Source organism: Pseudorasbora parva, chromosome 5, assembly GCF_024679245.1.
Source record: "Pseudorasbora parva isolate DD20220531a chromosome 5, ASM2467924v1, whole genome shotgun sequence".
Classification (NCBI taxonomy): domain Eukaryota; kingdom Metazoa; phylum Chordata; class Actinopteri; order Cypriniformes; family Gobionidae; genus Pseudorasbora; species Pseudorasbora parva.
This window is the reverse complement of record NC_090176.1, coordinates 35,594,855-35,619,708: the sequence shown is the minus strand read 5'-3', so window position 1 is coordinate 35,619,708 and position 24,854 is coordinate 35,594,855. Positions and strand designations below refer to the sequence as shown.

General features: G+C 37.3%; 1 protein-coding gene across 2 annotated transcripts in view; it reads left to right on the top strand.

The window, feature by feature from the left end:
• Positions 1 to 24,854, top strand: part of satb2 (SATB homeobox 2) — a 41,104-nt gene that overhangs the window by 5,752 nt on the left and 10,498 nt on the right. Inside the window, exons 2-11 of one of the 2 annotated variants that reach the window (XM_067444055.1) lie at positions 2,780 to 2,995; positions 6,805 to 6,987; positions 16,067 to 16,193; positions 17,148 to 17,271; positions 17,969 to 18,071; positions 19,177 to 19,218; positions 19,326 to 19,831; positions 21,347 to 21,559; positions 22,468 to 22,554; positions 23,389 to 23,541. In XM_067444055.1, coding sequence (XP_067300156.1) covers positions 2,824 to 2,995; positions 6,805 to 6,987; positions 16,067 to 16,193; positions 17,148 to 17,271; positions 17,969 to 18,071; positions 19,177 to 19,218; positions 19,326 to 19,831; positions 21,347 to 21,559; positions 22,468 to 22,554; positions 23,389 to 23,541 — 1,710 coding nt within the window. In that variant the 5' untranslated portion in view covers positions 2,780 to 2,823. Of the gene's footprint in view, positions 1 to 2,779; positions 2,996 to 6,804; positions 6,988 to 16,066; positions 16,194 to 17,147; positions 17,272 to 17,968; positions 18,072 to 19,176; positions 19,219 to 19,325; positions 19,904 to 21,346; positions 21,560 to 22,467; positions 22,555 to 23,388; positions 23,542 to 24,854 lie in introns of both variants that reach the window. The other variant, XM_067444054.1, reaches the window with a different exon arrangement.

Sequence of the window (24,854 nt, the reverse complement as noted above, 5' to 3'; positions counted from 1 at the left end):
ACAAAAGGAATAGTTCACCTAAAATGTAAAAAGTCTTGATGTTGTTCCAAAGATATATGGCTTTCTTCTGTTTATTCTAAATATTCTTAATATCAACATGTGGTGACAGAATTGTACATTTTTGGTGATCTATCACTTTAAGAATATAATTCCTCTGAATACAGCAGATTTCTTTTACTTACAGCCCTCCCATGTATGCTTCAAAGTCTTCTAATTGTTCATTGTTAATTTAGACAAAAAAACCAAGTCATTTATCACCAGTCTGTTGATGAAATAGAGGAATACACTCTCTATTGTTGAATCATTGATGAAGCCATTTTACCATTAGTTTGGCAAAATCTGGATGAGATCTTGTAGTGCTGAATTATATGGCTTTTGCTATCTTAATCACACTTTCTTTCTCCTTGCATTTTAGTTAATTCCCAAACGTTTAGTCACAGTAGAGTTTTTTTGTTTCTTCAATAAGCTTGTATTGATTTGTCACAGCAGGTGTGTATTGACCAGAAGAAACTTTTACAGCATCATCTTTGCATAGCCATTGTCATCTCAGTACGTGAGTGACGGGCAGACAGACTGGAGCTGGTTTTATCTACCCATCAAATATTTGGTGCTGGGGTGGAGGGGATCAGAGAGATAGCGAGAGAGAGAAAGAGAGAAAGAGAGAGAGAGAAAGAGAGATTGGCATAGAGATTGGAGAAGAGATTCAGACAACCTCTTGATTGGGATCGGAAGACTCATTAAAATCAGACAGGTTTGGACCTGTGAAGCCCAGTGAAGGAAGGAACAAAGACAGCCCATCAGTGCCAGTTGAACTAAGGCCGATAAAATACTTTTAAGGGTTGATAATACAGTGCAGCTTTAAACAGATGAAAAGCTCCCAGTGTCGCTAAAGGCAGTGAATTCATCAAGCACAATGGACATTGTGTCCGTTTGCGGTTTCGTTCGTTAGATTTCTCGCTTGATTCTGTGCAAGTTTCTGAAACATCTAGAGACACTTTTTGTGAAGAGGTTTTATTTTACCCCTGGGACTGCAAGTCTAATGGGCAAGCCCACAGACGAGTTGTTAATTAAAAGCAGATCTGTTCGCCTCACAGAGTTGAAGTGGATCACAGTGATCTTACACATAGCAGTGCGCTGTATATTTTAGGATCTTATCCTCTATTTTTAGAGAGGTGCAGTGTACAGTATAAACGGACATTTTAAAAAACGTATGGAATGTCTGCATTTACACTGGGGGAATGTTTTAATTGGGAAGCTGTTTAATGGAGGCTGTTAATTTTGTATAAATATCCGAGTGTTTCCATAAGCATGCATGCCCATTGTTGTAGAGTATTGTTCACACTTGAGGTTTATTAAACTGTTTCAAAGGCTCAGTAAATGTCTTTCTTGTGCGCGTGCGTATGTGTGAATGTACAGTGTGGACCATCAGTTCTTTGTCCCTTAGCAGCACACTAACACATTTCTTTCCATTCAAATGCTCTTAAAGTGTTTTTCCTCCCACCCGCTTATTAAACTCTAAAGAATTCAGACACTTGATTTCTGGACCCGCGTTAGGTTTTTAATCACGCAGAGGCTAATGTTTTTAATTTATTATTCATTTTGAAAATTTAGCTCCAGCTTGTAATTCTCTTTGGACTTTTTTATGTTCCATGATGATGTTTTTCTCGTCAAGGCCAGAGAAGAGATTGATTGTTTTCTAACCACTGTGAAGAGAATAGCAGAGGAAGTGGACATTTGAAATCAATCTATCTATCTATCTATCTATCTATCTATCTATCTATCTATCTATCTATCTATCTATCTATCTATCTATCTATCTATCTATCTATCTATCTATCTATCTATCTATCTATCTATCTATCTATCTATCTATCTATCTATCTATCTATCTATCTATCTATCTATCTATCTATCTATCTATCTATCTGTATTTATGAAGTGATAGGAAAATAAAAGCGCTCAAGTGGAGAGTATGTTTCTAGTCTTTTGGCATGGACTCAATAAAGCCTGGCACTGACTGTGATGGACATTACCAATATTAAAGGTTTGGCTGGAAAACAAAGACCTCTGGAAATTGTCCCCACGGACATCCCTGGCTCAGACGAATGTGTACAGCTATCCACATGCATTCAGAAATCTACATTTGCACATACACACACACACACATATATAATACTTAAACATCCTAAAGTAACTTAATAATTCACAAAAAAAGATTTTGAGCATCTTTGCTTTCATATAGTATATTTGCCTAGAGGTCTGACATTTTGGCTACACATATAAATGCACATAGACGTCAGTTTACATTCCCCATAGACGCTGAAGCAGAACGAGACACTGGGCCTCAGCTTCTCTGTTTGCTGATAGCCTTGATAAGATGCCAGCGTCCTGTATTCCCTGTATTTGAGGACACAGCGTTGGATGTCCTTGTGTTGTTGTCTGTTATCCACAGCTGTTCATTTTCTGTAGGTCAGCGATGCGAGTTTCCTTGTTAAAAATGTTTAAGAAAAATGCTAACCGAATTTCTGTCGTAATTTGTTTGCAATACTTTAAGAATCAAATAAGATCTTTAAGAACTTTGATAACTTGTTTTCAGAATCTCAATTTTCTTTAGCTGCTGTAACATTCTTATTTGATTCCTTTCAGGATTGGACTCAATTAATGATTCATTGAATCAACTCATTTTGGTTATTGGATATACATGTTCAGAAAAAAAGCATATGCATTGATATCGGCTGTGTTTTCATAAGGTCTCTTGCTCTTTCCCTCTCTGTCTCAGGTCCTTATCCTCTGGCTGGTGTTCCCTCTGTAGTGTGGAGGGGGATGGAGCGTGGCGGGGGAGAGAGCCCTCATTTGCGGGACAGCCCCGAGCGGCGTGGAAGCAGCAGTCCTGATATTGGCGGCCCTCCACCAAAGATGGGTCGTCTGGAACTCAACGGCAGTCCTACCGGTCACCGTAATCGCCACAATGGGGCCCCACAGAGACCTCTCAGCGGTAAGACCTTCACAACCATTTCCATCCCTCCATTTATATTAGATCTAAAAAGTTTTTCCTTTTTTATTAGTGGTAAAGTGGAGGAGGAGAGGAAATAATGATGAGAGAGATGGAACAGGACATGTTGCAGGCCAAATTCAAACCAGCATCACCCACACTAGCCTGGCACTAACCCTAACCTTAACCACTACACCACTGCTTCAACAAATACATAAAAACCTCTGATGCAAAAACCTGATATTTTTCTTTTAAATTATCATTATGTTTTTGATTTTACTCTTAACAGTGACATTTTTGAAAATACAGCATTTCAATATCTGACTAATAACTTTTTCATTGTCATTAAAGAGAAATTACTGAACCTAATCATAGGAGCTCAGTATTAATCATTTAAAAGAAAAATGTCAGACAGTTTTTGCATTTGAAGTATTCATATACTTTGTATACTTGTATATATTTTTTAAATGAATAAGCATTAAACAGCTCATCTACTTACACATTCAGCTTGGGTTTCAGTTTTATTGGGCATTATTAAAAGAGCCGTAGAACCATAGTGTGTGATGCAGATCAATTTAATCCCATACACCACTGTAGTTTAACTCACAGGAGTGTTGTGGCCACTATAAGCTCAGTGAATTAAGTAGCGCTATATAGAGCTGATTTATTCCCCATGGCTAGTTATTGATTGCAACAGTAGCGTGTGTATCAGAAGGGGGGTCATATTGATTATAGTGACCCTAACGAATTGCCACATACAGTGGTGTGGTCACAGCTGTGATTATTGAAAGGCTTTAAATACTTTGTTTACACACGGGTATGACACATAACATGGGCATGAAACTGATCTGGGTTTTCTCCAAAAATAAATGACAGATATCGCAAAAAATTAATCTAGACAGATTTATTTATTTGGATTGCAAGTAGAGACTTGCATCATCAAGCATAATGATTCTCACAGAAAAAAGTAGAACATTTTCTGTGCCAAATGATTAACAGTTATCTCATTTGTTTCTCCCAAAAGATGCTCAGAGAAACTTCTGAAACAATGGTCAATTAGCCGAATTCTCATAACCTCTTGTGATGTCCGTATGCACTCCTAATATTTCATAATTTATATATATATTAGTGCTGTTAAATGATTAATCACATCCAAAATAAAAGTTTGTGTCTACTTAATATATGTGCGTATGCTGTGTATAATTATTATGTATATAAATACAAAACACATGCATGTATATATTTAAAATTTGTTTATATTTATATATATAACATATTTGTATTTATATATACTATAAATTATTTAAATATATGTGCAGTATATACATGCAAATATTTCTTAAATGTATGTGTGTGTATTCAAATATAATAATTATACCCAATACACACATATATTATGTAAACACAAACTTTTATTTTGGATGTGATTAATCACAATTAATACTTTGACAGCCCTAATATATGTATAAATTATTGTTTAGATTTAGTTATATAGATGATACCATTGTGACTGCTTGATTATCATTTCCAGCAAACACACATAAGTTGCACATTAAGGTAATGTGGTTCTGACCATAAAGCAGATACAGATTTTCCTCTAAAGAAACATACAGTCTGTGTCCAGCAATACACAGGCACGGCACAGGTGTTATATTCTATCATCACTCACGCTGTGTAATCCCTGAGGTTATGCATTGGGCCAAAATGTCATTAGGGTCAAGCTGTAATTCACCTTGACAGTGAGCAATGTGTGCAGCAAATCATAAAGCCACATATCAGATATAGATTAGATATTTCTTAGGGGCCAAGACCTCAGCAACACATACTGTGTGTTTATTCATGACTGTGTGTGTGTGTGTGTGTTAGTATCATTTGCTGTACACCTCTGAAGCACATTTGAGTTGACAAAATATCTATGTCAACCAAATTATTTTCTTTAGGATTTTTTGGAATAGGTTGAGGAGGAAAGTAGTGGGTCTCTCTCTTCCTGTGCCCTGGCAGATGGGCCGAATGGTTAGTTTTAATAAGAGGTTGTCTTGAAGCAGTCTTCTCCAAACCTCAATGGAACAATAAAGAGTGGGCCACACACACGTCAGACATGGAATCAGAATCACTCAGACACATGCCTGCATTGCTAAAAATCATTTACCTAATTTTTTTGTCTTGTTTTCCAGCCGAAGTTTCTCAAACTAAATTAATTTACTTGCAAATTTGCACAAGACATTCATTTTGTGTTTTACATCTTCAGTAACTTATTTTAAAACAATGTGCCAATGATATAAACGTTAAAAAATGTACACAGTTTAAACAGTAATGCGCAGTAGTAGCAGTATAGTCCACTGTTATGCTTACAAGTCTATAACTGTGAGCATATGACACACAAATGACACACTTTAACAGTCCTACAGAAGTCTAAAAAATATGCACAGGCATTAATGCACATTACAACAGACAATCAAACAGACACAGAGACTTACTCAAAGTGAGTGTTGAAGCGGATTTAAATACATACCCACGCGCACACACACACAAAACTGCGTCAGACGCAAGCTTCGCAAACATGCTGTTATCTTATGATGAAACCGTGCTCATACAGGGTACAGGGATGAACCCATGGGAGCTAGCGGAAAAGAGCGAGAGAGACTGCTGGGAGCTGCTGTGTGTTGACAGTTATATTTCCCTGTTGGGGGAAATTCACTTACTTAAATTGGCACCGGCCCCTGGCCTGTAATTCACTCCACAAGAGCATTCTGAACTGGAAGCCAGGGTGATTAATGGAAAGGAAATAGAAATATAGGAATTGACTGATTAAAACAAGGGGCTCTGGGAGCCATGCATAAATGTATATGTATTTGTATGGAAGTGTGTGCGTGCGTGCGTGTGTGTAAATTAGGAGAGAGAGAGTTTTGTACTGCTCTGCTCTTATTAGTACAACTGGGATTTTGCCTAATGCTTTCAGCCTATAATTTCTGAGTGGTATTAATTAATAGTCTGAAGGCTTTTGAGCACTTTAGGGAAATTGAACAAACCAACGGAGATTAGCTAGGCCTAGATTAACCAGGAAACTTGGGTGGGATGTGTGTTTTTTTTAGGCATCATTAGGTACTATTTCTCAACAAGCCGTGAATGACTGTGCATCTTGACATCCCATTAAAAGACGGGACTCTGTACCCACCAAATCACTTGCCAACATATTTTACAGGTTAATCATAAACGTTTTTAACTTAAATGTTAACAAAGTCAACACTACTAAAATAATGTGTTAAGTTACAGCGCAATGAGCCGTAACTTCGAACACTGAAGGCAGAAACGTTTGCATATCCGTTGGAGGCTCATGCAACTAATTTTATTAAGTGACCCTGCCGTTAGCACGCAGTCCGTTGACTTGAGGAGATATCAGCTCAGCTGCCCTGACAAAGTGGAGGGAGGGATCATAAAAAATTATAGCTTTAATGGAGTATAATGGAGTTGGTTTGATGGTTGGTTTGATACACAATCTGGACGGTTTATCCATGTTGAGTATTTGCATGGGTCGGGGGGGACAACCGATTGACCCTGTCTACCTTATTCAAATGCAATGATGAACCTATTAATCATTAAGCATGGCAACTATTCAAAATGAAACACTTGATTGAGAAATAGAGCAGTGGGTGGAATTTATATAAATATATCTATAAGAATTATATGGAAATGAGTGAGTAACCAGACTCTCTTTTGAAGAGAATCTGATATTAATTCAGTAATTCGTCTCTTCTCTCTTGACCATTGTTTCTTGAATTATTTCCATGCCGTGCTGCTCTCCTGTGTTGCAGGTCTGATGATTCCAGTCTTCTGCGTGGTGGAGCAGATGGATGGAGGGATGATATCAGATGGAGAGAGCCGGGAGGAACATGCCGAGTTTGTGCTGGTCAGGAAAGACATCCTTTTCACTCAGCTTGTTGAGACTGCACTTCTCGCCCTTGGCTACTCCCACAGTTCTGCAGCTCAGGCACATGGTGAGTTCAGAAGTGTGCATATTCAAAGCAGTGGATGAATTTACATCTACAATTTTATTTAAAAAACATATTTGAAAAAGCTTTATAAGACCTTCAATTTCCAGTGTGACAAACATTTTATCTTGATTTATTATTTAATCGAGCTGCCAAAATAAAAACGAAACTCCACAAAACTCCCTTGTAGTTTACTTCAATTATATGTATATAAATATAAAAACTGTATTGCAGTTAATATAATGTTAATTAACTAAAAGGCCACGTAAGTGTATGACTTAGTGTTCTGAAAGAAAGTAAACTTTTTCTTAACACACATAAGTATTCTTTTTAAAACAGTGCACTTTGCAGTTATTTCAAATGAAAAGTTTTCCTTTAAAGTACATTTTAAATAATTATGTTTTAATAATGATTTATTTTTTAATGAAATAGCTATTTTGATGTGTTGATTAACATAACTAAAGCACACGTAAAGTACTGTGTTATTTGATGCTACATTTAAATTAATATATTTAATTGTACTTAATTGCATTCAATGGAAATTACATTAAAGCATACTTTAATAATATAGTGTAACATACAGTGTACTGTAATAAATGTTTGTCAGTGAATTCAGCAATTGCATATAAAGATGTATTTGAGTTTAATTAATTTAATCAATAATACATGTTCTTTTAATTGCATGGAAGCATTACATTCATTTTGCACTTAATTAAATACTTTTAAAGTATAATATTTCAGTAGTAAGAGCTCTTTATAAAAGTGCTAGATAATGTATAAGATATGCATGAGATATAATGACAAAAATATATCTTAATTATATATTTATATCTTAATTATATGTTTTACAATAATTATATGTTTTACAATATTAATCTAGTTTAGTATTTATTCACAAATATACTGGTGTTTGTTGTTAACTGGCATTCATTCATAATACATTAGAGTAACTCATGTTCATTTATTCAACATCAAAAGATAATGTTATGTTTATTTAGTAATTGAAATGCAGATTAGTAAATTCTGTAAAAAGTTGTATTCATTTTTTGTAATACCTAATACATTAATTAATCTTATTGAAATGGAAATTACTGTAAAGTACCAAAGATACCACAATGCAAAATAAGAATATTTATTTCTGATATACCTATGCCTGAATTAAACATGCCTTTTACATTTTTAATCATTCCATAATACATACTCTTCTACATTCTGTTTTAGGTAGTATACAGTATAGAACACTACACAGGGACAGTATGCACTGCACAGTATGCAGTGAGTAAAACACTAGTACACCATTCCATTGCAGTTCAGTGCTTTTAGAGTGGCTGGGAGTGCTGGGAGGAGGTCTGGCTGTTGAGATGTTGACAGGAGAATATACTGTTTTGGGCTTATGTGTCTGAGAACACTGAGAAGGAAGGGCATTTGCTCAACATAACTGAATCACAGACAGTCTGAAAATCTCATTAAATGAGAACAAAGGAAATGGTGAGGCAAAGAATGCGGTACTTTCACGTCACAAAAAGATGCGTGTGAACTGTATTTGTGTGTATGTGGTGACTTTGTGGGAATGCATGTTTGTGTCTGCTCGAGGTCTTTGTACTCGCATAGTATGTGTCCGTTTTCTGTGTATGTGTTTGTGTGTGTATATGGAGAATGTTTATGAGTATGTGGGCCAAAGAAGCAATATAATGCTTTACTTTATTGTTGTACACATGATTGTCATCTCCCAGAAGATTGAGAGTTTACTTGTATTCTGTGAAGTATGAAGAAAATCTAAAACAGTCATTACTTCATGTTGATCCACGGTAACAAAAGACATCATAGTCAAAAGACTTCATAGGTCGAGAATTTGGCATTTGTGTGAACTTATTTTTATGTAGTGTTTGTAGCCACAGGTCACGTCTGACCAGAACGAAGTTTGTTGTGTGATTTGATGGTGCTGCATTTTATTGAAAGGTTTTTTTAAAGTATCGTCAGAAAAGAGAGAGCGAAAATTGAAGGCTACGTTTCAACCTTTAATTAAATGATCGTTTAAGTCAGGCTGATGAAATGTCTGCTACGTTTTTGTAGTGATTGTAGTTTTTAAAATTAAATACTGCGTGGTTGTGTTTGTGTGTGACTGCAGCTTGTTATTCATCAAAAATAATGTTAAATAAGCATCCTTTCTCTTTTTGTGACAACTAAATATACACAGTAAAGAAAACAGGAAAAAAAAAACATTAGTCACTCATAGGTCAACAGCATGTCTTTAAATTCACTCAAAAAGATTCCTTTGAAGAGCCAAAAACAGGATCAATATGTTACCCACACAGCAACTCCTTAAGCCATTTGTGTAACCTCCAAAAATACCGTAATGTGCTGTAAAATTAAACAAGTATGCAAATTGATAGAAGCGGCATTATGATTGGAAAGGCAGAATTGTCCTGTCTGGCCCACACAATGGCGCCACATCTTTGAGGAAGTCCCAGACGCTACTCCCCTGAACACAGAAACACAAGAGGTCACTTCTTCACGGTCGCAAAACAATCTCAAAAGGACAACGGAGGAGGAGAGGACAGCGGTGGAAAACAAACCATTTAGACTCAATATAATCCACACACCTTCACAGTCCTCAGTTCAGACGAGGCCAGATAAAAGTAAAGGTGAGGGACACGGCTAATAGATCGCTCGATGCACTGACTTCAGTTTATTCCTAAACTGTGCAGAGAATGAGCGATAGAAGGAGAGAGGGAGAGCTCTCCTCTCAAATGAATACTTTTTGTTTTTAAAGCAAGCGTTTATGTTAAATGAATAATTTCTGGCTTAAATTATACATTTTTTCCTCTGCGGTTCACAACCAAAATTACACAGAGTCCCATCTATTTTCTCCCTGTTTGAATTGTGTCCTGCATAGCTCTCTCGTAGTGGTATATTTAAGCTCCTCTCCCAGCACCGCTGCCTTTCTTTAATTAGCCTGACCAGTAATTAACTGGGAGATATTGTTTATTTCAATTATAAGGGTCTGAGTACTTTTATAGAATTGCATGGACAGACCTGTACTTTAAGGCTTCAGACAATTAACAGTGGTGACGGATTACAGCACGAGCGCATTGTTGTGCTGCCACGTTTGACATGCAGCCACAACAGGTCCAACTGGTGCATTTTGATGAAAATACGCTCCGTTGCTTGATAGAGGCCGAACCGTCACTTCCCGTACTTTGAGTAATGACAATGAACTAATTACCACTTTTAATGTGGACATTTGTAAGTGTGGACATTTGCAGGGATGCCTCACTTATAGGGATAGGCCACCCAAAAATGAAGATTCTGACATCATTTACGTCATTTTGTTTGAAACCTCTAACCTTCTACCCCATGGAAAATTACAGGAGAATTTTGGAAGAATATTTGGGTGAAGATCTATCTCAGTCTTCAACGAATCCTTTGATTTACTTAGATTTATGACCAAAGTGAGTAAGCCTTCCATCTGCCATCTGACACACCTGGCAGCCAATCAGAAACAAGTCATTTCCGTCAGTGTTGCTGCCAGGGGTCTTCACCTCTCTATTCGTCTTTCCCAGACAAACTTTCATATTACAGTTAAAGTTTTTCAAAATAAGGCAAATTTATCCAATCCATAGATCTGTTAATCTTAGGAATTATATTTTTACTTCTGCATATACACATTTCCGTGGTTAAATCAGTGTTAGATGACTATTATTTTTATATAACAATATAGCAATGAGTTGGTTATAATGTATCACTACTGATTAATTACACTAATTTAAGAACTTTTTAAGGGATTACTGTAGGAATTTTACTGTAATTTAATTGCAGGTACTTGTGATGGAATTGCATTAAATACTTTATAGACTATTGAAATATTCTATTTAAAACAATCTAATGATAAAATGTTGTAACCTTCTCCTTTTAAATACTTTGGCCAGTTAAAGAATAATTGATGCAATTATATATTATTTAGAGCACTTTTAATGTCTATCCTTTGTTCAAGGTTGATTTAGAAAGTAATTAGTAATAAATAATACTTCATAGAGAGAGTGATTCATACAGTAATCTAATTAATAACACTGTTGAAGATTTAATTAATTTGTAATTAATTAGTAACTTGTCTAACACGCAATACTCATTTTAATTTTAAATGTAGAAATTATAACTTCAACTGCCTTCTAATAAAAGTAAATTCATTCACGGACCTACTAAAGCAACTAACTAGCATTGCTTTGTTTATGAATTGTTTGACATTGCTTGGATCATCATATTTGTTCATATGTTGTTCAAAATATTGGTCAACCAGCATAGATTTTATGATAAAACTGGAGGAGGCTTGATGGTTAAGCTACATAAAGTTATAGTTTACCCAAAAATACTGTTCACACACTCCTATATCCTTCCAAATCTGTATCAAGCTTCAATCAAAATCAAACAACATTGGACCCATCATTGGATTCAAAATGTCTTCTTCCTCACACAGGTTTGGAAAAACATCAAAGTGAGCCAAATTTTCACTTTTGGATGAGCTATCCCTTTAACAAGCCATTTCAACAGGATCACCAAAAGATAATTTATGAATCTACAGAATTTCCACAAAAATACTGATATCATAACAGATATAAGATGCTTATGATATTATAGTAAAACCAAAGCCATAATACTTTCTGGAAGTTTACATTCAGCCCTGCTGTTCCTGTTTGATTTCTCCTGTGTATATTATTGATGTTATATAATAACACTAGACGGCTTTCACGACTCATATAGTGGGGCATCCCTTCAATGGAGCCAAGTCATTCAGAGCAGCAAACATTCGAGTTCAGTGCATCCATCCAAACTAGCTCTGCCGAAATGAATATGTGTGCTAGGGAACATTTTCAGACTGTGTGTGAGGTAGCGTGTGTGTGTGTGTGTGTGTGTGTGTGTGTGTGGATGGATACACATAGGCTTTAGCCAAGCCACCAGCCGACCACATGAAAGCCCAGCACTGGGAGGAGGAATTTTAATGTGGCAATGGGAACAATGGTTTGTACTGGGGGAGGAAAATGACAAGGAACAGAGTCTTTCCAAGTTAAAAATGATTCATTAATGACATTACCACAGTCTCTGTATGATGCTAGTTCATACTGTAAATAGGCATACATTTAACTGCCTTTTATTGGAACAGAGCTCATTGCTTTTCATATTGGTTGCAGTGAGCTGTCTGTTCAACACTGAACATGTCAATGGGGTAAACGCGCTGGCATTCACTTTTGAAATGCTCAACAGCAATTGAAATGAATCACTGCTTAACTTAAAGTACATTAAGAGCATCTCTGTTCAGTCTTAATTGATGCTACTGTTCAAAGTGGAAATCGTCTGTCTTATATGTCTTAAATACTTAAGACGTCTGCGGTGAGCATACATTCAGCTTTGCACAATGAGACAAAACAGCAGCGTTCCTCAAAAATCATTGCAAAACCAGTAATATAAACACAGACTTGAAGAAGGAGGACAGATCTAAGGAGTAGGGGGGTAGGGGGGTGCACAATCACACAAATTGTCTTCATCTGTCTGACTTGCCTCTCTTCTTTAATTCACTGCCTGGGGAATACATCTCCACAAATACCTTTAGAACAAAGACAAGAAGATTGGCTCTCAGAGGATAGAAGTTCACTGTTGTTACAAGGGTCGCCAGCAGGGTCGGCCCATCATGTAGTGGTCGTCAACATACTTGGAAGCACAAAAAATAAACTATAATATTCTATAATAATCTATATAATTTATAATACATTATAAATTCTGACCCAGGTATGCTTTGCCCCAATCCTAACTGGAAGCAAGTGACAAAACCAGACCCTTCCCCCTTTAATCTTTTAATGCTTAAAGTAGCATTGAATGAAAGTAGCCAACAGTAACCAGTCAACAGTTTACAGTAATTTACATGATTTATTATTGCCAAGTACTGCACACCCATACATCACAGTATTCACAAATTCCACACCTGAGAATTTTCTTACAAAAGAAAATATCAAAGAAATTGTACAGGCTATTTTAGTCTTTGGTATGCTAACCGTTTAATGTTAAAAACACCTTTGCATGGCTGAAAAAAACATCTGTTAAAGCATAAGGCTTGTCACACTTTCTCAAGAGAAATATAGGGAAGGAATTCAAGCACTGTTGATGAGAAGTACTGTATGAGAAGCAAGATAAATCAGTTTTTAATATAGTTATTAAATATATATTAATATTCTGTCAATATTTGTTATTCATATATAATTTGCCTTATTTATCCATTATTTACATTTTTATTTTGTACCACATTTCTTGTCTGGCCTTTTTAAAATATAGTTCTACCTCAATTAGCTTTAAAATGCATTGTTTCAGATTTTTATTTTGTACCATATTTTTTGAACAAATTTTAAATAACATAATACTTTTCTTTATTTACCCCTCCAAAAAGTATATATATATATATATATATATATATATATATATATATATATATATATATATATATATATATATATATATATATATATATATATATATATATATATATATATATATATATATATATATAGGCTTATTCACTTTTATACATATCTCTACCTCAATAGTTGTCTATTTACACCAAACCTACTACACTAAAGCACATCGTACAGTAGCCTATGAGTTCCTTAAGAGGAACAATGTTGTAGTTATATGGATTTCTAAATGTTCTATTGATATTAAGACCAAATTCAAATGAATGTTTCATACTAATTTGGCCCATTTTCATAATCTAGGGGTCTAAGGCTTTGCAAACCCAATGGCCCTGCTAATATTCTGATAAACTCCCACATAAGAAACAATCAGCCAATAGGGGAAGAAAACGGTGGAACGGGTCACACAGAATGTCTTGTTATCTCTAGTCAAAACACAAACACTGAACTGAGAGAAACTATGAAGGCCTTGCTAATTTACAAAAACAGTTTCTGTCCAAAACTAACTCATTCAATCAGGCTTTAGTGGCAGCAGGGGCATGGCAATACAGTGTCTGGATGGAGGTAAGCAATCCATCGGCATGTCTGTGTGTGATTGAGCAGCTGGAGCTCTTCAGATGACACAAACAGCCTAAAGCACACACAAAAAAATACAAAAGAGAGACAAGGAGAGTGAGAGAGGGAAGCTGGGCTGTCTGGGTCTCATTTAGTGGATAGTAATGTGATTAGCATTGTTTAGTTTTCACAGCTTCAGTCAGTCCCTCTTAAGACCATGGGAAATACTTTTGTGTGAGTTTGTGTGTGTGTCGATGTGTTTTGTATATCTATTCATGGCACACCCTTGGCTTTTTGGTCAGGTTCACGTCCTGTTGTCGGATGTGTTGAATATATACATTCGCACAAAGGACTGCACATGCACACGAGCAGTGCGTGTTGAAAAGTGTTTACGGACGTGTGCAGTGTTTGGAAAACGGTTAATAATGCAGTGAGCACAGGGTCCAGTTTACATGTACAGCGCATCTTGACAATGATTGCGACATCTGGAAATAAATAGAGCGGAGGGCATAATAGATTCAGCTAATTCATTTTTAATAGCACAGTGTGGTTCTTGGAAAAAATTATGGCACCCTCAGTAGATGCCACTGCGGCTTAGGTTTTATCCTCACCCTGATCTATCCAGCTTCAGTAGAATTGAAACGGATAATGCACTGTTGTGCATATTATGTCAAAAAAGAAAACATGAGGGTGAACGCATTCTTATTGCCCTAAAAAGTATTTTTGAAAAAGCTGTCATTTTTATTTTGTCTAGTAATAGTTCAACCCATCAAAAGATTTCTCATTAACCATTACAGGGATAGTTAACCCAAAAATTCTCTCATCATCTATTCATTTACCCTTTTGTTGTTCCAGACCAGTTTGACTTTCTTTCTTAATTGGAACACGAAAAAATTCACACAATGACAGTCAATAAGATCCAACATTTTTTGAATCCACGGTCTATTATTTCATGAGCTGTAGTTGAAACATACTTCAAAATATCTGCTTTTGTGTTCAGCAGAAGAAAAATAAAAAGTCATATAGGTTGCCAATGACATGAATAAATGATGACAGAATTTTCAAATTGGTATGTACTATCCCTTTAAAATGGGAAGCAATTGACGTCCCTTTACCCAGGTCATTGTGGGACGGCCTTAGTTACCTGGAGTATTTACAAAACAATCAGATGGCATCTTTCAGAAATATGGCTTGTCTCACAGTGACACCCCGATTACAGATTACTCCTCAGCCATAAATGCCCGTCTCTTCCTTTGCACAACAAGAGGCATTTATAACAGTCAATTTGGGTTAATCATACAATCATTGACCTGTGTTTATGACGGCCCATTAATGGAGGGTGGGGGGGATTGGGGGTGGACGTAATTATCAGAGGCAGCGATGCGCTAGACGAGCGCCTGCTTCCTATATATACTCCTGGGTTATAAATGTTCCACAGGCGCCCCTTGTGCCCATGGTTATTGGTGTGGCCCTCAGTATGTATGATAGGTGCTTCTTCCTGACCTGATAAGTATTTAATAGATAAAGCCTTATCATTGGTGCTATTGTTCCTTGCTGTGTCTGCTTTTATAGCACAAGATGAAGCACCGCAGAAAACTAGAAGTAAGGAAACAAAGTCCTCCGAAATGTATGATTTTCAAAATGTTTGATGCAATAACCCAGAGGTAGTGCAAATTATTTCGCAAATATGACTCATTTCCCACTACTTACTTGTCACTTAAATTTCGCCATATGCAATAAATTGCCACCTACCTTAATCCCCCCTTTCCAAACACTTGTTCCCTGTCTTTCAATCATCATGTTTTGTGTGCCCTCTAATGTTGATTCTTGCTGTAAGTGGGTGCTGGTGTGATGATGTAATGTGCCAGCATTGGTTCTGTTTTGTTTGGAGCTGCCTACGCAGTGGAGTGGAGCCCCTCCTAACTTACTCTCTTATTGAGATTTCATTACAGCCATTGACATGAGGCCATTTCTGATGATGTCATGGAAATATGCTACACAAATTTGCGGCACAATGAGATCAAGTGGGGTTAATCGACTCCCTCCCCTCCCCTCTCTCTCCTTCCTTTTCACAGGCATCATTAAGGTGGGCCGCTGGAACCCCTTGCCCATCCATTACCTGACAGATGCTCCAGAGGCAACTGTTGCTGATATGTTGCTGGACGTTTACCACATGGTCACACTACGCATCCAGCTACAGAGGTACGAGACCACTGAGCACTCTTAGAAAATAACGTTTTTTTCAGTAGTTGCTTGGTTTAGCAGAGAACCCTCTGCATATCAAAAACCTTAATAACTATGTTTTGGGGGGATTTTAAGATAAATAAATGAATAAAACAAAACAAAAAATAATATTATACTATTTATATATTATGTTTACTATGAATTGTTACAATGTAATAATAATTATGATAAAAATAATATAAAAAATGTATACAATTATATATTATTAAATATATATTTATAGGTCAAATTTTAGGTTTATCACCAGTACAAACAACTAAAAAAGTTATTTGTGGAATTTAATCAGGTTAACGTTCTAATTAAAATGCTTAATTTCTCACAATGATTCTGCTGTTAAGTTAAATCATAATTTGTATATAATGTATCTGATAAATATTGTATTCTCTGCATGGAAAATAAAATATTGATTTGTTATATATATAGTAATTTATTATATTATTAACTAATTATCAATGATTTATATTATTATATTAATTATTATTAATACTATTTATTATTTTAATCTGGGCATTGAGGAAATAAATACAAAAGTTTTCCTTTTCAATATTTATTACAAATGTCCAGATAAGTAGGGGTTTCTTTTTCTTTTGTCCGTAATAGACAGTTGAGCAATCTTCTAAAGCTCTGTGCATATATGAGAACAGGAGATCGGCAAAGGTAAACTTTTATCTGCACTTCTCAATGAGCCCTTTCATGCCCACTGATTGCAGTTTACCTCTGGATGCTGAGGAAATAAACATAGACTCCAAAAGAGAGGACTGTAGGCATTGTGTAGTCGTGTACAAACCAGGTTTGTTTCCCTGTCTTCATGGAGATATTATTGTTGACCTGGCCGGCTGCAGGGTTTATTAGTTTGGAATTGAAGATGATTACTGTAATGGAGGGATGAGTAATAATGTTTTATGTATACAGCTTTGCTAAACTGGAGGACCTCCCATCAGAACAGTGGAACCACGCTACAGTACGCAATGCCCTCAAAGAACTGCTCAAAGAGATGAACCAGAGCACCCTGGCCAAAGAATGTCCGCTCTCACAGGTACAGTTGCTACTCACTTTTCAAATCCAACTAACATATATTTGGCTTTAAGATGAGATATAAAGCATAGCATTAAAGATGATATGTAAAACACATTCTGCTGGTACAACTATGCCAATACTGTAACATAATACTTAGCAATATAACAAGCGAAAATGTTGGGCTCAATATTGCACTATACTTGCAGTTGTTCCAATCAACATTGTCAGTACATGCTTAATGTAGCATGTGTTTCATTCATCAAATCAATATTTACTCAAATTCCCTGCATTCATGGGCCATTTCTAAAACCCAGAAATTACTTCACCATAAGAGAGAGATTATGCGTGCGTGTCTGTGTGGGTGTGTATCCTCGATCTTTGCTGTGCTCATTTCCAAGTAAGCGAGCAATCTTTGAGATTTATGTATCTGTGCATGCTGTGTTTAAGTGGAACTCTGTGTGGGTGTTGATCCTCATATCAATTGTTTGCATATGTGTGTGGCTCTTCATCTCTACTTGTGTCACTGCGGCTTGAAGCTTGTCGCGGTGTTCGCTATTCGCCTTGCCTGGGTGGCTTTCCGCAGTAATGTGTTTTATAGGCCATTTATCATTGCAATTTTAAGATCTTGACCATGTGTGTATATTTCCGTTATCCTCTGTCGTTACTCCCATTTCTTCCTTTTTACTGACCTCTCTCGTTTCTTGGATTTTTTCCAGAGCATGATCTCCTCGATAGTGAATAGTTCCTACTATGCCAACGTCTCAACTGCCAAATGCCAAGAGTTTGGTCGCTGGTACAAGAAGTACAAAAAAATTAAAGGTAAGGCTTGTGTTAATTACTAATAGCTAATTATATTTTTTATGCAGTGCTTTCTTAAATCAAGTAGGGAAGAAAGGCTAAGATGCTAACCTGACATCAGCACAGTAGACTGGTCAAATAAAGCATAGTCGCGTCTGAAATCGCATAATGTCAGAGTAGGTACTACATTTGATGAAGAACTTACTTTGTAATCATTAAAATGTAATGTTGTCAATTGACTTATGGCATCAGGTGCATCGTTTTAAATGCTACGGCCAAACCCTTCTCCTGTGACCTTATGGGATAGTAAAGTGTCCTTTAGATGTTCACCTCAGAATCTCCCCTGGCATCCGGGTACTTGGTCAAATAGTTGGTCATCCACATACTTTTTATCTTTTGTTTTATGAATACTATGAATTCGGACATAGGGAAATAGGCATATTCAGGGAATGCGTTTTTGCTTTTTAATGAGATGTCCCGTTTCTAGCTTGTGGTAAGGTGTTCAGGGTCATGAACAAGTCTTGAGCTTTGTGCTCCGTTTTATACATTATCTCTTAATGACTCCTCTTTCATGGGATGGGGTAACCTAAGTCTCCTCACGGCCTAATAGAAACCACTGTTTCTTCCCCTAAAATGCTGCAGGGGGTCTCCCAGTGGCAGGTCCTACAGGGAGTCGTCCCACAGCTCCGCTGTTTAAGCCTCTTAGCATCCAAATGCCTGTGACAATTTTCCTCCTCTTGTTGCCTCTTCAAAAAGTGAAATAATTACACAGCTGGACAGATCAAAGTGGGGGCTAAACCCCGAGTGCAGCAAGAGAGAGAGCGCCAACAAAGAATAAAGCGATCCTCGGCACGCTGTCAGAGTAAGTGGTGTTGAGTTACACCGAGCCCCCTCCATTAGTTCTGCTCCTTGCCTCCCAGAGCTAAACACTCAGCCCGCATTGCCAGATGTGTGTGCCAGTGCGGCGAGACCCCATTGGATGACTCACATGTCAGTCATACAATTGTAAGCCGAAGTTGTAAAACTTTCTATTCATGAAAGAATGTTGTTCTTTCATTGTGAGCATGATTGAGTAAGTGAGTTAACGTTTTTGTCATTTACCATGAGTTCCTTGTGTCTGTTTTAGGGGATTATTTGTGGCAAGGGCGGGAGAGCTCTGAAATCAAGGGTAAGCCTCTACACTCTGATGTTTCTTTGGGTGAAGTCCTGTATTTGATTTTTCAACTAAAACAGAGTTTGTTCTTGAGCCTCATGCGCATTTCCATCCCTCTGCAGTTGAAAGGGACAGTCTTGCTGACTTCTGTGTATTAGCCCAGCGTCCGCCCCCTCACCTGTCTGGTCTGGCACAGCTTGGTCCGTTGAACAGCGCCAGCTCTCTTGTGAAAGGTGGACCTGGAGAATCTCAGAATTCAGCCCAGTCTCAGCCTCCATCACAAGGGCAGCCGCAAGTTTCATCATCTCACGGGCAGCTCCATCACAGTCCTCCGCTACGGGCCCAGGTGCCTCCTCCACCTCCGCCTGCTGCCTTGCAACCTCTTTTGGGACCCGGAGGACTTCTCTCGCCCCAGCTCAGTCCACAGCTGGTGAGACAGCAGTTAGCCATGGCCCATCTTATCAACCAGCAGCTGGCCGTCAGCCGCCTCCTGCATCAGCACCCGCAGGCTCTTAACCAGCAGTTTCTCAATCACCCCCCCATCCCACGGCCTAGCAAGTCCGGTGGCCCTGGAGAGCCCGGGTCCAACCCCTCGGCTGCAGAAGTCTCATCTGATATCTACCAACAGGTGCGAGATGAGCTGAAAAGGGCCAGTGTCTCGCAGGCAGTGTTCGCTCGAGTTGCCTTCAACCGTACACAGGTATAGTACAGACAGCATGATGCTGAAATAGTACACATATTGTTCGCAGGATGGAGACAGTTCAAAGCAAAACTTGAGGAAACAAGGTACAAAAAACAAGATACACCAAGTATAATAGCAACGAACCTCTTCAGAACATACCAGTCATTAGAGCAGGGTGATGAATTGAATATTGATGTTTTCATAATGATTTTGCTTGTGTAAAATATGAAACGTGCAATTATTTTAAAGCACTTTTTATTTGGCCAATATATTTCTGTAAGTTAAACTCAACAAAGTTACAAACTTTTTGGGAGGGGACTTGGTTCAGCACTTCCTCTATACACAGACTAAACTATGTACTAGTCAAGACTAAAAAAGCTTAAAGGGTTAGTTCACCCAAAAATGAAACTTATGCCATTAATGACCCTAATGTCGCTCCACACCCGTAAGACCTCATCTTTGGAACACAGTTTAAGATATTTTATATTTAGTCCGATAGCATATGCACACTATACAGCACACTATACTGTCCATGTCCAGAAAGGTAATAAAAACATCATCAAAGTAGTCCATATGTGACATCTGTTGGTTAATTAGAATATCTTGAAGCATCAAAAATACATTTTGTTTCAAAAATCATGAAAAATACGACTTTATTCAGCGTTGTCTGTTTTCAATCATCAAATAAAGATTCAAACTTTTATGAATCAGCGTATTGATTCATGATTTGGATCGTGTGTCAAACTGCTGAAATCACATGACATTGGCGATCCGAATCATGAATAAATATGCTGATTCACAACCGGTTGAATCTTTATTTGAGGATTGAAAACAAACCCGGAAGGAAGACAATGCTGAATAAAGTCGCAGTTTTTGTGATTTTTGGACCAAAATGTATTTTTGATACTTCAAGAGATTCTAATTAACCAACTGATGTCACATATGGACTACTTTGATTATGTTTTTATTACCTTTCTGGACATGGACAGTATAGTGTGCATACAATTGCATACGCTCTTGTACTAAATATATAATATATTAAACCGTGTTCCGAAGATGAACGGAGGTCTTATGGGTGTGGAACGACATTAGGTTGAGTCATTAATGACATCAATTTCATTTTTGGGTGAACTAACCCTTTAATTTGGCACTGAACTGCAGGCAGATAATCAAGGTGTCAAAGTTATGTTGGAGGTTTCAGATCTGAGTTGCTTTGATTATGATGGTTCTGGTATCCAGAGTTTGGAACCTTTTCATTCACCCTCTCAGCAGAAAACACCTGGTGAATTCAGTGTATGACTGACTGCAGGTCTAAATTATGTTCAATTACATCCAGCATAGTGCACAGTCAGTCAAAGTGTGGGTTGAGACCTACATGGTGCAGGTGAAGTAACTGTATGAATATGTTTGGGGGAAGAATTAGCCTGTGTGCTTATGTATGTGTTTATGTGTGTACATCAGGGCCTGCTGTCAGAGATCTTGCGGAAAGAGGAAGACCCACGCTCAGCCTCTCAGTCCTTGCTGGTGAACCTCAAAGCAATGCAGAACTTCCTGAACTTACCTGAGAGCGAGAGGGACCGCATTTACCAGGAAGAGCGAGAACGCAGCATGAACCCCCCTGTGAGCCTTCCCCCAAGCACAAACCCCAGCCCTGGGGGACCCCGCCTCTCTCAGGTACCCCATTTTCCCAACCTCGACTAGGTTCAGCCTCCTACACATTGCTCTTTCCCTGTTGTGTCTGTGTTTGTATGATTGACTGGGTGAAGAAATACATGAAAGCTTTTGTTGTGTCTGATTCTGAATTGTTTATCTGTAGGCCTCTGAGATTGCTTTTGTTTCTGTCTGAATTCATGTGATCTGTTTACTTGTTTTGTTTGGCTTACATTGGTTGTATTCTTTGTTATCCGTATCAGGCTTTTATAAAGCTTAGGTTTAAAAATGTAAGAACTGAATTTAGTAAAGGCTGGAATACACCACACAAATTTTAAAATCTAAAGAGATTTTAGAATAATAGACATCACACACTTGCAGACTTAGTAAATATTTACAAAAAAACTAGGCATCATATACAAAACAAATGAAGATGCAGCAACTCATCCAAAAACATGGGCCTTGTTGCTAGGAGATGCATGACAAATCAAAACAATGTATTCAAATGGACTCAAGATATCAAACATGTTTTTACATGTTTTCTGTGAAATATGTAAATTCCGACTGGCCAAAATCTGCAAAATGGCTCTGATTTTCGGTAACTTGCATCGACCCCTCCAGACCGCAAATTGCGGCAAAAATCTGGGCAAAAGTCCTGTAGTGTATTACAGCCTTAAGTCAGAAAACAAAGGTCACATGTTTAGTTCCTTTGACATATTTAATGCACAGTGTTTGTCTATTATTCTAGTATGATGAAAATTATATTTTGTCTTTAAAAATTAATACATACTGCCATACTGAGAATAACAATATGGATAATTCACTAAAACAACCACATTGACTTTCAAGACAGTGCCCTCTAAGGGTCAAACTAGCTAAAATCTGATTGCCACCTTTTTATTGCTAACGTCACGCCATACCTCCCAATGCAGAAAGTGTGGGAGCGCAGCATCGATGAACAGTTAACCCCTGACGCGTGGGCATCTATTTGGAAGAATAAGACCAAAATCATAAACTCGGTGAGGATTACATCAACATTCACTTCATTGCCTCACAGAGAGTACCTCATCTGAGACCTCCATGATCTGTATGAGTAATGATCAGTTGTAGTTATGACACAAACCCGATTTTGTAAGTCAAGCTCCTAAAGAAGGTCAAATATATGCTGTTTCTATGGAATACTGTTTGTATTAATGTTTGTCAGAGATTAGAGGGTTCACACCCATTAAAACTTCAGGTTCACAAGCTCTTGTCTAAGATGACAAATGCAGGAAAGCATGGCTTTGCTCCTGTCATGGCATGTTTATATTAAATGACCTGGAACCGTGCGTGGACTGTCTAAAATGGTCTATGGTGCGTGGACTGTCTAGAATGCTTGTATGAAGCATATGAATGTGCCTGCTTTCAACCTCAGGACCATTGTGAATGAACCCATGCCGATAATAAAAATCCTTCTGATATGAGAACAAAGTTCTCATTCTTTGGTCTTAGGGAATGTGGTTGTGTATTATCATTACTATTTTGTCTGTATATGTTTATCTTGCAATCGTTTTTACTGGGGAATGTGAGATTACTTGCCTGTGCCTGCAGAGCAACTTCAAAGATTAAATGAGAAAAAAAACCACCACTCTAAAATCAATACACCGTACTTCAAACACGTACTACAAAGAGTTTACTTATAGATGCTTTAATGATTTATCTGCTAAAATCTCAGTACATTGCAGGTACAAACAAGGGTCTGAAATATCATCAACGAATGTTCTCATATTGTACTCTCTGTAGCAATTATGAATGTTTATCTAACCAATCTGTCTTCTCTGTTACTTTAAACTTTGACCGCTGGACCCTCACAGTCCAAGACCTCTGGTCCTAACCCTGACCTTCCCCTGAAACTGGAGCCGCTAGTTAACATCACCTCAGCCATCTATGACGAAATCCAGCAGGAGATGAAACGGGCAAAAGTGTCTCAGGCACTTTTTGCCAAGGTGGCAGCTAACAAGAGCCAAGTAAGAACTGATTCAGTAATTATTTACCCAGATTTTCTCGTTATCATTTATAAACCTTTCATTTAGCATGATGCCAAAAAATGTAATCGACTTGGTATCTTCATATGATAATTGTTAGTAATACGTTGAATGCTTTTGAGTCATCTAAGAAGTGTACACCGTAAAAGTGAGGTTGGTTACGTACTTCATCTTAAATACCATTTTATTATTAAAAAAATTAGTTAATTTAATTTTCTTTTTAAATCTATTTTGGTAACCCTTTTTTAATGGTCTCTTTTGAACATTCTTTTGATTATAAGTAACTCTGCAACAAGTACATGTCAACAAGCAGTCATTAGAGTTTTAGTAGACTGTCTGCTTAATCTGCTAACTCTTTATTGTGATGCCCCCCCAACACACATTCAACTAACTGTAAGTAACTTTGCAAGAACATGCCAACTTATTCTAACCATCAATCAATCAACTTTTTTTATATAGCACTTTTACAATGACGATTGTTTTAAAGCAGCTACACAGTGTTAAACAGGACAATATTGCAACAGAATTTGATTTGGCTGTAAGACCAAAGTCGTTCTGGAGAAAACAGTGAGGTTATCAGCTCAATTTAATTTATCATATAGCGACAATGTTGGCAGATCAGTATTAAAGTTTGTAGAACTAAATAAGACCTAATTAATTAATTTTATTTGTATATTTAGTTGAATAACTTGAATAACCAACTGAGCAAGCCAAGCCAAAGGCAACAGAGGCAAGGAATCAAAACTCCATCAGGGCATGATGGAGAAAAATAAACCCTGGGAGAAACCAGACTCAGTCGGGGTGCCAGTTCTCCTCTGGCCTATAATCAAACAGTGTATGATTATTATTCTGGCAACCTTACAGGTCAAAAAATCAACCTTAACCCTACCAATCTACTTATACTCAACTAACACTCTAATGAGAGTTAGTAGACATGTAGGTGCAACGTTACTTATAGTCAAAATGTGTTAAAGGGACCATCAAAATATTTGTATTCTGAACGAGATTTATTCTGAAAAGAGTAAGCTTACATGTTCTTTCCTCAGTCAGTGTAGGGGATGTAACGGTGTCCGTCTGTGTAGGAATTTATATCTGATTCTGGCGCGTCTCTGTGGGTGATAAACAAAAACATCAAAATCAACAGATAGCCTGATAAATGCCTTCCATTTATTCATCTCTGAGTTACCATTCCAGATCCTGCCAAAGGATCTCATTCTTTCTTTCAGTGGCTTTCTCTCCTGTCCCATGATTCATCGTGACTTATGTCGTGATACAGGCGTGCATTCAGTGTTCCA